General features: G+C 36.9%; 2 protein-coding genes and 1 pseudogene across 3 annotated transcripts; 1 reads left to right on the top strand and 2 right to left on the bottom strand.

Moving 5' to 3' along the window:
* Window positions 1–3,042: 3,042 nt before the first annotated feature.
* LOC132141966 (uncharacterized) lies at window positions 3,043–8,262 on the bottom strand. 2 transcript variants are annotated; one of them, XM_059551612.1, is made up of 6 exons: window positions 8,071–8,262; window positions 5,117–6,037; window positions 4,882–4,970; window positions 3,632–4,136; window positions 3,394–3,484; window positions 3,043–3,295 (listed from the first exon to the last, which is right to left on the bottom strand). In XM_059551612.1, exons 1-6 carry the CDS (start codon window positions 8,089–8,091, stop codon window positions 3,207–3,209), a joined length of 1,716 nt encoding a protein of 571 aa, XP_059407595.1. In that variant the 5' UTR covers window positions 8,092–8,262; the 3' UTR covers window positions 3,043–3,206. The 2 variants fall into 2 exon arrangements, with proteins under 2 accessions (XP_059407595.1, XP_059407596.1); XM_059551613.1 differs by having other exon boundaries at window positions 4,882–4,967.
* A 1,478-nt stretch (window positions 8,263–9,740) lies between these two features.
* On the top strand, window positions 9,741–10,461 carry LOC132141687 (transmembrane protein 187-like; annotated as a pseudogene).
* Window positions 10,462–11,264: 803 nt separating this feature from the next.
* On the bottom strand, window positions 11,265–13,733 carry si:dkey-9i23.8 (C-C chemokine receptor type 8). The gene is made up of 7 exons (XM_059551611.1): window positions 13,523–13,733; window positions 13,166–13,305; window positions 12,724–12,913; window positions 12,141–12,279; window positions 11,902–12,066; window positions 11,606–11,684; window positions 11,265–11,477 (listed from the first exon to the last, which is right to left on the bottom strand). Coding segments are annotated over exons 1-7 (927 nt in total). The 5' UTR covers window positions 13,524–13,733.
* Window positions 13,734–14,166: the final 433 nt, after the last annotated feature.

Genomic DNA, 14,166 nt, shown 5'->3' with positions numbered 1-14,166 from the left:
TGAGTGGGGCTCTGACGAGCCGCAGGAAGGCATCTTAAAAGAGACGCGAGCTCTTTTACGAGTGTGTGTCGCAGGGCGAACACACACACACACATAAAGAACAGCTTGGATATAACAGAATTGAAAGGATATAGGCGCCGGATAGCGCAGCAGGAACGGCAGTGGAAGGTGGCGATGCCAGCAGCTTCAGAATGGCTCGTCCTGCTGATGTGCTTTCTCAGACGGCGCTTGCTTCCTCCGTGATCCAGCGATGCGTGAGCTTCGCTGAAGAGATGAAAAATCAGGTGAGTCAGCCTTTTCGAGCTCCTTTTATAGGTTGGGCCACACCCGTTTCGGCGGGAAGTGGCAAGAAGGGCGTGAAGCGCCCTTATTGGTCTGATGTTGCATCAGCCCGCGCTCGATAGGCTGTGCAATTGCCGCAGAACAAGCCAATGAGCGAACGAGCCGTCTCGCCTATGGCTGTGTACTGCTGCAAATGCGCTTTACAAAAATACAAAATTAAGGATAATTTTTTGCTTCAGTATTTCGTGAAAAGAGACTTTTCCCGTAGCGTCTTAGCTAAGACGCAGTACGAGAGAGCTCTCGTAAGAGAACTCTTTTTCAATAAATCGTCTCCCATTCATCAATTTATTCACTGAGAAAGCATAGTAACAGAGTGAGTTGATATAGGCCTATTCCAGCATTAAAACCTTATAATAAATAATATTTCTGCAAACGTTAAACCTTTAGGTTACTGGTCATGTAATGTTTACTTTGTTTGCCATGGATGGGTGCACAAAATTGTGTTTTCTCTGACATGCTGGGACTGACAAATTAATAGAACTATAAAATACACCAAAAACACAACATAATTACAAAATGAAACAATATTATTTGTGCGCTGTAATCCAAATCTTCCGATTCCATACGACTGCAAGGAACAGACCCAAATGTCTGTGCACTGTGCACAGATTCATTGAAAAGATATTAATAAATGATGAAAAGCTGAGAATGATATGTGAGAGAAACAGGAGGAGTTATAATATATCATGCAAATATATCAGGGTAAAGGTGAAGTAAAAAAAAAAAAATGTAAATCTCGACAGCAGCGTCCAAATGTTTACACTAAAGTTTAAGTAATTACAAATAATTGCCTTAGGAGAAGTATTTTGGCCTTATATTTACACTTCATGCAACTTGATAAACTGTATTTCACAAACCACATTATCTAATAGATGTATATTGCTCCCATGAGGACATTCATATCTGTGGCTGTTAACACAATACAGTACTTCCTGACTGTACCACTGAAACATGCATTTTCTATGAAATTGCTTTTCCTTGCTCAGCATTGTGAAAAAAATCAACCCATAGAACTTGCTCATCTGGCTCGGAGGCTTTGAATTTTTTAAGGTTAAAAAAGAGGCAGAAATGTGAAGGCGTTTACAAATAGGGAGAGCAAAGAAAAATGATTGAGTTGTTTCCTATTTTTCAATTAAATTCATGCACTATAGTTTCTCATATACCAAACACATTGTCTTTCTTTTGTAATTTTCTCTTCTTTAAAATATCTTTGTCATTCTCTCAGTCTGGTAAATTTTTTGGTTTTGATGGATCCTTCTGGGATTTTCAAATTTGGACACGTGGTGAGCCCAACCACATGTATACACTGGCTCGGAGGTATGTGTTGAGATGAACTGGAACGGTAAGAACACACTAATTGAATAATTATTGAATAATCACATTCAATTTGAACTACATGTTATGCAGAATGATTTCTTGCAGTGATATTGATGCTTTGAGGACTTTTAAACACTGCAGAAGGTAAAATGATCTCTTCATTTCATTGTCCCTCACATTTTCAGAGATTGGCTGATGAAATCATGATTTTTGTTGTGTCAAGAAAAACTACATATAAAAAAAAGTGAAGTGAAGTGACATTCAGCCAAGTATGGTGACCCATACTCAGAATTTGTGCTCTGCATTTAACCCATCCAAAATGCACACACACAGAGAAGTGAACACACACACACACACTGTGAGCACACACCCGGAGCAGTGGGCAGCCATTTATGCTGCGGCGCCCGGGGAGCAGTTGGGGGTTCGATGCCTTGCTCAAGGGCACCTAAGTCATGGTATTGAAGGTGGAGAGAGCACTGTACATGCACTCCCCCCACCCACAATTCCTGCCGGCCCAGGACTCGAACTCACAACCTTTCGATTGGGAGTCCGACTCTCTAACCATTAGGCCACGACTTCCCTTCAAGGTACTATGTGCCTTCAAACAAAAAGCCATCTTGAAACCAGGCTCTGAAAAGATGAAGTAGATTTTATCTGTGTATAATTCCATACAACTTTCTGAATAAAATTATTTACTCTGCATCAAAAAAAAAAAAAACCTTACAAAAAAAGAAAATTATAATAAAGAATGTTTGCAATCAAAATCACCAGGTGATTAATTTTTTTTTTTTTATTGTTTGTCCGATTACTCACTGCAATGACTATAAACATTAAGGAGAGCAGATTTATATATATATTTGAATACAATATTTAATCAGATAGAATTAGAAAAAACTAAAACTAAGTTCAGAGAGTGTGATAAAGAACTCAATAGAAGGAAAACACATTTTAATACATGTTGGTTATTTATAATTCATTACAATACAACAAGGGGAATCTAAGGACAGCAAAGGACACATACAATGTAATATTACATTATTTTTTGCATAATAATAAGGATTGTAGGAAAAGAAACTGTGCGTTACAGTTAATCAACAGCTCTGAATGAACAAACTAACTAAAACTAAAACTAACTAAAACTAACAAACTAAAAACAAATGTGTATATTGACAGAGCATCATATTTATGACTTTCTGAGAATTGAGATTTTTTAGGAAAATAATTGTTAGGTGAGAAAAGGTTCATTCTTTCTAGACAATTTTTTGAACACTGGTAAGTTTCTTTCAACTTCTCTTTTGAATTTTAGAGACTTTACAGTCGAAGTGTCTTTTAATCTGCCAAGGAGGTATGAAACAAGGCACACCATTAATACAGTGATCACAAAGTGAATTCTGATTAAACAATGGAATAGATGTTATGCAATACAGTCTTTCTCTGTTTGTGCTTTGGGTTTCATAGATTAATGACCATGGTGTCATGGAGTAACTGGTCAGGAGTGATATTGATGTGATGGTGAATGCAGAGGAGAAGATGTGGAAAAGGGGATGCTATGATGTGGTTGAGATGCGCTGACAGGATTCATTCAGGATTACAGGGGGAATCGTGTAGAATATGGCACTCGACGTTTCTCTTTTTACTGGAAGTGAAAAAAAGTGCAATAAATGTCAGAGTTTTGCATATCTTCATTGCTCCCTCTCATTAAATTCACTCCAACCCTTCTCAGCTTCGTCTCACCTTTTTTGTTCTTTTTGGGCGGTCGGTGGTGTCTCTTTTTGCTAAGACGAATTCGACTCTTGAGGGCAGAGTTGTCTAGCAATTCAATTGACTGAGAGAGAGAGTATTTTTTTAATCATTTATTCCACTTATTCATTAAGTTATAGTTAAAATAAAACTAAAATAAATAACATTCTCTCACATATTAGCATAATCTAGCATTTCACTACAGGAAGCAATGTACAAAAATGTTCCCCACCTTGACTGCTGAAAAGTCCAGTGGAGCATCTGATGCCTTTCTTTTCATTAATGGAAAGTCATTTCTGGGAATAATATACATGTCCACAAAGTCATAGATGTCTTCTGATTTGTTTGACTCACAGTCTATCCCAGCCATTTGTTTTATTGCATTACTTGTTAGCAGTGCCTTAGGTATAGCAAATATGTCTGCATCCTGTTCCACATGTTTTACATCCAAGTCACTGTTCGCTTTTGCTACATTGTCCTCTTGAACATCACTAGCACTGTCTTGATTGTCCTTTATGTCCTCTGACTGGTCCTGCTCTGGTGTCGGAAGAGGAACGTTGAGCTGAATGTCCTTTTCTGGTTGGAGAACATCATTTGTTATTGATTGATCACTAGTGTCTTTCTCAGTTGGACTTTCTTTGCTGGGCAGGTAACTGAGCCATTCGCTCCCAGAGAATATTTCCTCCATTAAGTTGATCGGTTCAAGATCGAGTTTGAAGTCTTTTAAGGTAAATCTTCTGCTTGGAAAGACAAGAAATATTCAATTAATTTCAAATTGTTTTGTTTTGTAATGGTTATAACCTGTGCAAACTGTTATTTTCATCCCTAAATGTAGCCTTTGTAAATTCAAACCTTTGTTGTTCCCTCAATGTTTGATACAGTGATTTTAATTAGCAATGGATTAACAGTGTTCAACCCAAGATATCACCAGAGGCTACATATTTGCCCTGTTAATCTTTTGACAGATCATTGCCGTATACGTTAACAGCTTTTCTGTGTTTAGAAATCTTGTTTTATGTGGTCATGCAGCATTGAAGGGAAGGACTAACAGACGTCTGTTATAACATGCATGTTTGTGTTTGATTTATTCCATCACTTCACATAAAAGGAATGTCACAGGACTAGAAATAAGATCTCCGAGTTATAAATAGGTTACGATCAAGGAAGTGTTGTAGATTTTGTAAAACAATGTTTCAAATGAAGAACGGTCAAAAGATAATGTGCATATGGCAGAAACAAGTGTCTGTATAATATATAATTAGGTTGTTTATCAGCTGAAATGCATAATTGTCCTATTAAAAGTAACTCTCTCCATAAAAAACATTTCTGAAACTATTCAAAATCATTTTAGTTAATTTAAATGGATATGAAAATAAAACAACGAACAATGAAATAAAACTATATGTGAATGAAACTATTAAAGATTATTGTAGTTAATTGAAATTAATATGAAAATATAACAAATAAAACAAAGTATCCCACCTGTCTAAGAAAACATATTTCCCCTTCTTTGGTGGAAGTGGTGGTGGAATCGCTGGAGCCTCGGCTTCCATCTCTATGGAATTCAGCTGCTTGGTGATTCATAGTGATTTAAGTTTGAAAAGTTCAATAGTTAAAAAAAAGCTAACAAAAAGAGTTAATTATAAGTTACAACATTTGTTAAAGTTCATTCATAGTGTAAGAGATCTGTCATAGAAGTATGAAGAAGTAAACATACATTTTGTCCTTCTTGCTCCACACTGTCTTGGGTGCTCTTGCTGCCGGTGTGCTCACAGTCATGTTTATCTTTAAGCTTTTCCATCAGTTTCTGAGTGAGGTTCTTCATTTTGTTTTTCACTCCTTTCCTTTGCGTTTTGGTGAGTGGGTTGTCATGTTCTGTGTCCCCGATGCTCATTCCTGAATCCTCCTTTCCTAAACTCTTGGCAGCTTTGTTGAAGCTTTTCATTGACATTGCATTTGCAATTTCTTCATATTCCCATAGGTTTGAAATACTTGGAGCTGAGAGGGGTCTCTCTTCCTTGGGCTTGTTTTTTACTGGATCTGAAGCAGACCTTGTTGTCTTGCTTGTAAGGTTCACAGCAGTTTGATGGGTTAGAACCCTGTCCATACTGACTAGATTTGAGGAACCACAACAAGCTTCATCTAGTGATTCATGCTTAAACCCCATCTGTGAGGACTCTACTTTATTTGAGGACACAGAGAGGTAAGATGTGTGTGCAGATGTTTCTTGAGATGGATTGTTAGGCGATAATGCAGCTCCAGCCACATGCTCTTCCTTGATAGTCTCTTGGTTCAAGTCTGTTTGGTCCTCCAAGTCTCTTTGGTCCTCCAAACACTCACTTTTACTTGGCTGCTGACTTAATTCTGAAGCTTGTGTTTCTTTGACCTCTTCAGAAACTTCCTTTCCATATTCTGTTTCAGAACTCGTTTGCTCCTCATCACCATCAGATCTGACTGTGCTATCTTTCCTGTCTTCTCCATTTGTTAAACATTCTTCAGACTCCAGAGGATGGTAAAACACACTTTTACACACTTTTTTATCTGGGTGTGAAAAGGAATGTTTGCGTTTTAGACTAAGTTTTGTCAGCATAGACTGCAGTAGTGGAACATCATTCTGCAGACCATTCCTCACATCGCTCTGCATGAAAAGAGACATATTATGTTCTTATAAAATGAGTTCATGGCATTATTCCTGTTTAAGAAATAGCTATTTTAACTTACATTTAAAAATAAAGGTTTAAAAAAAATGTTTTCACAGTGAGACCATATTTGGTTCCCCAAAGAAACTTTCAGTGAACAGTTCCTAATACACCTTTTTGTGTGTGTGTAGATTAGATTTTTTAATAATCTAAAGCAGTGGTTCCCAAACTTTTCCATTCCACGACCCACCTAGACAAGTGTAATCTATTTCATGACCCACCACAATATTTGAGGAAAAAAAAGGTTGATATTACTTTAAGCCTAATCTTACTTAAAAGTTTGATGACAGAAATGAAGTATTTAAGAAAAAAAAACTTTTTATTTTAGAGTAGGCCTACACCTGAAAAAAATCACTATTAATATTTAAGTTTTAATTTTTGTTTACAGACTTTAGAATATGTAGTGTCCATAAAAACGTTAAACAGGCTCACTCCAGTGAACTGTAATCTGCGCTGCTGTGTTTTGTTGCAGAAAATGCATTCACGATCCTTCCGTGTGTGTCGGTGAGAACGGAGCACAATCCAACACTTTTTTTAGAAAAAGCATAAGAAGCAAAGCAGAACTATCTAAAACTGTTTGGAGATTAAAATAATTGTGAAATAGGTAAAAAATAATAATAAACATGTGTCTCGTTTTAAATAAACAAAAAAAAAAAAAACTGGATGACATTAAGTTCAGGCAGAAATTTATTTTAGCAATGGTTAAATTAATGTTCAGCAATATCTTCAAAAGATTTCTGAACTTTGGCAAATTTTTCTCTAAAAAGAGATGATACGTCAAGGAGTATTGCATTATTTTTTTGTGCATTTTGTTATGTGGAAATGTTTAAATCTTGTAGTGTTACAATTAACCCTGCGTTTGTGCACTGCTCACCCTGTACATGTGAAATGCTTTTTACAAACCGTTTCCCGAACGAAAAAAGTGCACAGAGCTCAAACGGATGATAGAAATGAATGAACATGGCCTACCTGAAACCGTTTTCGTAACATTTGTTTTCTGGTGTATGCAATCTCATGCGGAATATAGTGTATTGAAGTGAGCAAGTTTTTCTCTTTTAATAATGCGGACCGATTGAACCTTTTAATGACATTGCTCTGAGACCTTCACTGTTATTACAACTCGTGCGCGCCCGCGCTTCAAAACACGCAAAGCACGCGGACTTAATTGCAATTCGAAAATCACACTAAGGATATTGCAGTCCTTATTAATGTTGGTGGGCTATATCATTGTGACGAGTGGGTTCCCGGTTCCCGCCTCCTCCTTCCCGTGATTGAGAAGTTTTTAATGTGTTAGACTGGTGCCGAAGCCTGGGAGGAAGGAGGGACGCGCTGCCGAAGATCCCTCGGCACTGAGGTGAATCCGCAGTGCCATCGAGTAGGGCGAAGGAGGATGCTCGAGGCGGTGGGCTGGAGTGAGTTGCCGGGGAGACGGACGCTCCTCTTTTGTATCCTTCCGATCTCCTCCGTGGTTCTCGAGACTGGTGAGTCGAGCAGGTGTCGCTCAATTCCAATCACTCCACCGGCCTCGCACCGTTCCCACTCGTCACTTTCGTGCAGCCCTAGACTGAACTGTGTGTGTGTGTGTCATTGAAACGCAAATTTAGCTGCAGCCAAGTGACTTTGTGCGACCCACCTTGTTCCATTCTGTGACCCACAAGTGGGTCGCGACCCACAGTTTGAAAACCCCTGATCTAAAGAACCTTTTTACACTATAAACAACTTTTGTGCAATGGAAAGGTTCCATGAGTGTTAACAGTTCTTCGTGGTAATTGATGCCAATGTCATCCACCAGTACTAATAATACTTTGTACTTTTTTATTGTTTACAAAACTAGTGACATACCATTTGCTCTTATATATTATATATCTTACAAAATCTTATCATACATGACCTTTTTGTTGTCTTTTAACACTTAAAAGCCTTTTTTTGCAAAGGAATCTTATCTATTGTATCTAGCATCTATTTTTCATACCTTTGCTGTTTCTTCCTCCATAGCCTCTCATTTTCTTTCATCCTTTACAGGTCCTTTACATTCATCTTTCAGGTCAAATACAGTGTTGGTTTGTCACTTTTCTTCGAACCAGTCAACAGCACTTGCCAAGCAGTTGTGTAACCTGTATAAAGCACCTTGTTTCTGTGCCTACCTCTCTCAGTCACTGCCTTTTCTGTTGTTTATCTTCCTCGTATAGTCTAGCATTTCCGTAATGGCAAAACCTGTTTTCTAAATCTTATCTCACAATCCACTTTCTTTCCCCATGTAGCCTATTAACTAAGTCCTTAAATCAACATTAAATAACTTTGCAATAAAATGTTTATATCATTAAATGTTTATATCATTAAATGTTTATATCAAATGATTTTGAAATAAAGTATTGGTATTTCAAATTGTCCAGCTGAATGCAACACAGAGAGGCAGGGAAACTGTCAAATATAAAGTCAATAATACCTGCCTACAGTTTACATAGAGAATAAGATGTGAATATGTTTTAATTTCAGGGCCGTAACAGGGGTTTGCGGGGCCCTGATGCAGGTTGTACCCGTGTGCCCTGTTTGAAATCCTGTAAATAGCACAAATACAGAAATAAAACAAACATACAAATTAAATAATGTTAACGTTTTTTCAAGTTTGTAGGTTTTCAAGTACAGAAACAGAATAATCAAATATCATTGCATAGTCTTCACGGTATAAATTAAATATAGAATAATTCTTATTAAAACTACAAAGTAATTCAGTTGAGAACAGCAAATGATTTTCTCTCTTTTATTTTCTTGGATTAACATTAAGGACTCCAATAACAGGTAGTAACTTAGTCAATGCAGTGCAAAGGACTGGCCAGCTAGAAGTAAGCACAATGGTCAGACAAACTTGACAAACAGGAACGTCTCAATAATTCCTTCTGGGAGTTTCCACTTCATCTTTGGACTACAATCTTGATCGCAAATTATTTCACTCCTTCATGACCCCTGTATGCGTACATACATAAACACACATCCAGCACTCCACACTCCAGCAAAAAAAAAACATTTACGTACTTACATTTGTATATATATAGCAGAAAACAGTTCAACATATGTTGTTTGACCTCATTACCTTTAAAATCATATTTTTGACAGTCCGGTCAAATTATAGCTGGAATATATTGTAGCATTGCATTGTGAGTTACAGTATTCCATGCAGTGTGCTATTCTGCATGCTGCATATTTTGGCAAATGTATATTCCAGGGTTGTCAAACTTCCTGGAGGCCCACAAGCCCTGCAGAGTTTGATTCCATCACACATACCATGTAGTTTTCCAGTAAGCCTGAATGACTTGATTTTAGTAAGACTTGATGTGTTGTTCCAGTAAGTCTGAAGAATCAGGTGCGTTTAATAAGGGTTAACGCTGAACAATGCAGGGCCGTGGCTTTACAGGAACATCAGTTTTGAAACGCTGGGCTATCCCATATAATATCTGCACAATGTACACATACTACATAACTAGTATGTGCAGAATGGTTGTATGCTAAACCAATTAAAGGCTATAGTGGTCGCCACATGATCTAGATTACGGAATCCAACCTCAGTACATTGTACACAATATTCCAAGTGTTTTGCAGTTGTCGTTTTGATTTGGATTGTATCTCTTTTATTTGAACCGGTCGGGGGTCGTCCACGTTCTTATACCCTCCCTTGCTTTGCATTGCTCTTGCAAACACTCACATTTTTGACAAAGTTTTAGTGGATGTCGCTTATGATCACTAAGCGTCCCCTTGGAATTATAAGGTTCTTTCTGACATTTTAGTCAAAATTTAGTCATTCCCATATTGTTATTCTGTGACAACTAATTTACATTATGTGATAGATTTTTTTTATGTTGTATACATTATGGGATTTTTATTTAAAAAACAATAAGGTTCCATCTACACAGTCGAATAGAATGCAAAAACTTTGAAGCTCAATATCTCAAAACTACTCGGAATGCAGATAGAACCTTATAATTCCGAGGGAACGAAAGGCTGGTCATCCAGTTGTGCCTTAATGGTGTCGAATCGTGCTCTGTCTTCAGTTGAGCCACGGAGATACGGGATCCGTGCACTACTTTTGCTTGGCCGTGCTGTCCTGCGCAGGTTTTGTGGTTCTGAAGCTTCTGGATCATTCTCTCGCAGAGTACTGGGTGTTACAAAATCTTACAGGACATTTCTGCTCCAAAGTTTGCGACATTCTGCAGTTTCATTACAATTTTTGTTTTCTCACCCTCCTTAATGAAAATGCACACAAACACTCTTCAGAAATACTAGGCCTTCTCATACATTCATACGTACTCACATTTAATATATTTAATGTGTACTGTGAACACAATACAACTGAATAATAAGAAAATGATCATTACATGTTACATAAACTCTTATTTTGTCTAAATGGATGCTGTTCTTTGTCCACTTTCATCTTGATTAACCCTTTAATGTAATGTAATATCTAATGTTCAGAACAGTGTTATAAAATAACTTGGTAATAGATTTTTCAGGAAAACCGTCAAATATGTCAAATACTTGGATTTCATCTCATAGTATGCAGTATTATATAAAAAAAAAACATTTTAGTGCATGTATGTACATGATTTTCTATCCCAGTGGGGACTGACTCATGGAGACTTGTGTCACTTTGGGGACCCAAATTGAGGTTCCCACTGGGAAACAGATCATACAGAATTATTTTTATTTTTTTCGAGAACTTAAAAATTCAGAAAGTTTTGTTTGAGGGGTAGGGTTGGTGTAGGATGATAGTTTGAATGATAGTAGAAAAATGTACACCTATGAAGAGTCCAAACAAGGATAGTAAACCAGATGTGTGTGTACAAATTCTCTATTTGATGCAGTTTAATGTGTGTGTGTAGTTCATGATGTCATGTCCTAAGCTTCATTCTCAGGTTTTCAAGTTGACGACAAATAAAAAATGGACAGCCTGTTATATATGCCTTAACTTGATGAATTAAAATCAAACTTTGAGCAAAAACATCTATCAGATTTAGATGCGTGTCTGCCTTTATCTACACTGCAATATTTGTAACTCAGCACACATCTAGCCCTAAGACAGTGTCAATTCTTCCCATTAAAATCCTGATGAGATGCATTACAAAAAAAAAAAAAAACACAACGGAACTTTTTATTCATCTTTATTTTAAATCTTCATATTTCAAGCCTTGTAATGCCAGTCAACACTGGATCGGGGAAAACGGGTCTCCTTTTGTTCCAAAACAGTATGAGTACTGCTTTTCTGAAGTCTTTATTAGTGCAGTAGATAAAGGGGTTTAAAACACAGTCCAGATATGCCATTACTGATGACAGTGATCGCAGCCATTCAGGGGATGGGGATAGATCTAGCCTTCCAAGGAGAACCAACTAACAAGACAAGAAAAAAACAAATTGTTAAAATGGAAAAACACATTAAAATGAAGCCTCTGAGAGAGTGACTCCCCAAATAAACGGACAAACCAGAAAATTATTTCACACTAACAGACATTTCTCACCTCTGATGCAGCAAATGGAGCATAGCAGAACAGATACAAGATCACCAGCAGTGGCGTGATAGAAGACAGGTCACCCTGGCTATGAACAGATAAAGTGTGGACATTTAAACTACACAGGAAAGTAGAGAAATCTGTGATTCTTTTCTATACCCGCTGTACTTCTTTAATGGCCTGAGGGTGAGTACATTTTCAGCATATTTTCATTTTATAAGTACATACGTTCATAGGTATATATCTGTAAAACTCCATATGAATGCTTTAAATATTCTGTGTTCACCCTTTCCAACTTTACAAACCTGGAAACGTCTTTTCCAAAGCCTACACGAGTCAGGATGGAGCAGGAGAGTATGAGTAGAAATGGGACGAAGATGGAGATGGAGAAGGCACAGAGGATGTAGACCATCATGTCAGAGTAACTGCTTTCCCAGAACACTGCACACAGCATTTCTGCTGGATCATACCTGATAATAGGAGGCAGAATACAGTAGATGCATATATATTCAGAGCACCTCTGATCACCTTAACTCTGGCTCACCTTATCCAGTCAAAGGCTACTGGCACTGCTCCAAATATAGCTCCAGTGCACCATGATGCCACACATGCCACGGCCATGAGAACAGACAGTCTTTTACCTTTAGATGGAATTCCCAGAAATCTCTGTACACAGAGAACAGCTGAGGACACAGAAAAAAAGAACGGTATTATTGTAACATAACACTTTTTTAAAGACAAATGTTTTAAGACACCAAAAGAGGAGTTTAGTTCTCAGAATAACTTTGTTGTATAAATCATATATTTTGTTGTCTAAACTAATAATGAAAGAAGGACAAATCCTAAACATTTCCATCACTTGTTAGAAATATTAATTAAAACATAAACCTTTCTGCATTTCTGAAGACAGCTGCATTGCTCTCTCACTCTCTCAATAAATATTACATTTCAATTAAGCTATGGTAGTGTGCAGGGTTTTTCTTCTTTACTCACAATACAGTCCAATGCACCCATTCAGATGGACAAAGTGGTGTTTATTTATTGTTCCTTAATAGTGCTAATTACAGTGAAAGCAACATTCATGATGATGTATTATAGAGGTAAATTGTTTAGTGACAAAGCCATACCTATGCTTCCAATGGAAGAGGTGATGAAGGTGAACTTGAGCAAGCTCACCACCTCACACCACGGTGAAATCTGACCTTCACTCAGCACAGCCAAGAGGGAGCCACAGATGATGAGGAAGGAGCAGAAGAAATCTGAGAGCGTGAGACTGAAAAGTGGCAGCCAGTAAAGGCACTGAAAGTGGTCTTTACACTGTGAGAAAGCAAAAAAATAATAATATAAAATAAAGACATGAGGTAGGAATTATTACATTTTAAAATCTCTCTCTCTCTCTCTCTCTCTCTCTCTCTCTCTCTCTCTCTCTCTCTCTCTCTCTCTCTCTCTCTCTCTCTATATATATATATATATATATATATATATATATATATATATATATATATATATATATATATATATATATAAAACAACAAAAACTTATTTTATAAAATAACATAATATTCTTACCACTACTTTGACTACCAAAACCAATCCATTTCCCAAAACACCCAGTACCATCTCAGTGGTGAGAATGGGAGCCAGCACAGACTTCTCAATTTTGGACCAATAATTCTCCTGTGATCCCGTTATATTATCTGAGGTGTTCACTGAAACGAGTAAACGTTTTATTCAGACAAATTCACTTTACAATTTCACAGCTTCTGGGAATCAGGAATCAATTTAGAATTGAAATACAAAAATTATACATATACATCAACCTTCATCCTGTCACTTGAACAGGTCGATATGAAACATCACTTCAGCAGCACAGATTTATCTTTCACAAAACATTACTGAGAATTTGTTTAATGGTGATAGACTTACTTTGTCACTGAAGCAGAGACCTACGGATAAACCCAACAATTACAAAAAGGAAAGCAAGCTTCACACTCGGTTGTTTTGTGGATGTGACACAGAGAGCTCTGAACACAGTGATTATGCGGACACAGGCTACGTCACAGCTTTCTGCAATTAAACTTATCCTGCTTCATTAAGCTTTAACCATCTAACACTTATTCAGCTTTCTTCACAGTGACAGCACCACTGGCTGTGTAACCACTTGTAGAACCCATCAGGTAGTGAAATAAACTTGTTATATTTTGTTTAAGTGAAGGATCTTATTAAAAAAAAAAAGTTTAAATTATTTATTACATTATATTATTATTTAAGTATATTTTGATTCAGAAAAAAAGATGTTTGGTGAATTATAATTGGGAATCTACCTGCCCCCAGTACTCTTTATTTATTTTCAGATTTCTGGACTCACTAATCCGTATTAATATCTGAAGAATTCAGTAGATAAAATTATTTTAAAATTTTATTTTATAAATTATTATTATTATTATTATTTTGGTATATCGGACTTTCATAAAGCCATATATATATATATATATATATGTGTGTGTGTGTGTGTGTGTGTGTGTGTGTGGGTTTTTGTGATTTACGAGGACATTTTATATGAATACACG

Source organism: Carassius carassius, chromosome 6 (assembly GCF_963082965.1).
Source record: "Carassius carassius chromosome 6, fCarCar2.1, whole genome shotgun sequence".
NCBI classification, from domain to species: Eukaryota; Metazoa; Chordata; class Actinopteri; order Cypriniformes; family Cyprinidae; genus Carassius; species Carassius carassius.
This window is presented reverse-complemented; position numbering and strand designations above follow the sequence as displayed.

Excerpts from the sequence above, each read along its gene's own strand:
- LOC132141966 (XM_059551612.1), bottom strand. The coding sequence starts at position 8,091 with ATGGAGGAAGAAACAGCAAAG. Across the intron at positions 4,971-5,116 it reads TGGAGCAAGAAGGACAAAAT|CAGCTGAATTCCATAGAGAT; the intron begins GTATGTTTACTT and ends TGAATCACCAAG. Across the intron at positions 4,137-4,881 it reads AAATATGTTTTCTTAGACAG|AAGATTTACCTTAAAAGACT; the intron begins GTGGGATACTTT and ends CTTTCCAAGCAG.
- si:dkey-9i23.8 (XM_059551611.1), bottom strand. Across the intron at positions 12,067-12,140 it reads GTAGCCTTTGACTGGATAAG|GTATGATCCAGCAGAAATGC; the intron begins GTGAGCCAGAGT and ends TCCTATTATCAG. Across the intron at positions 11,478-11,605 it reads CTCCATTTGCTGCATCAGAG|TTGGTTCTCCTTGGAAGGCT; the intron begins GTGAGAAATGTC and ends TTGTCTTGTTAG.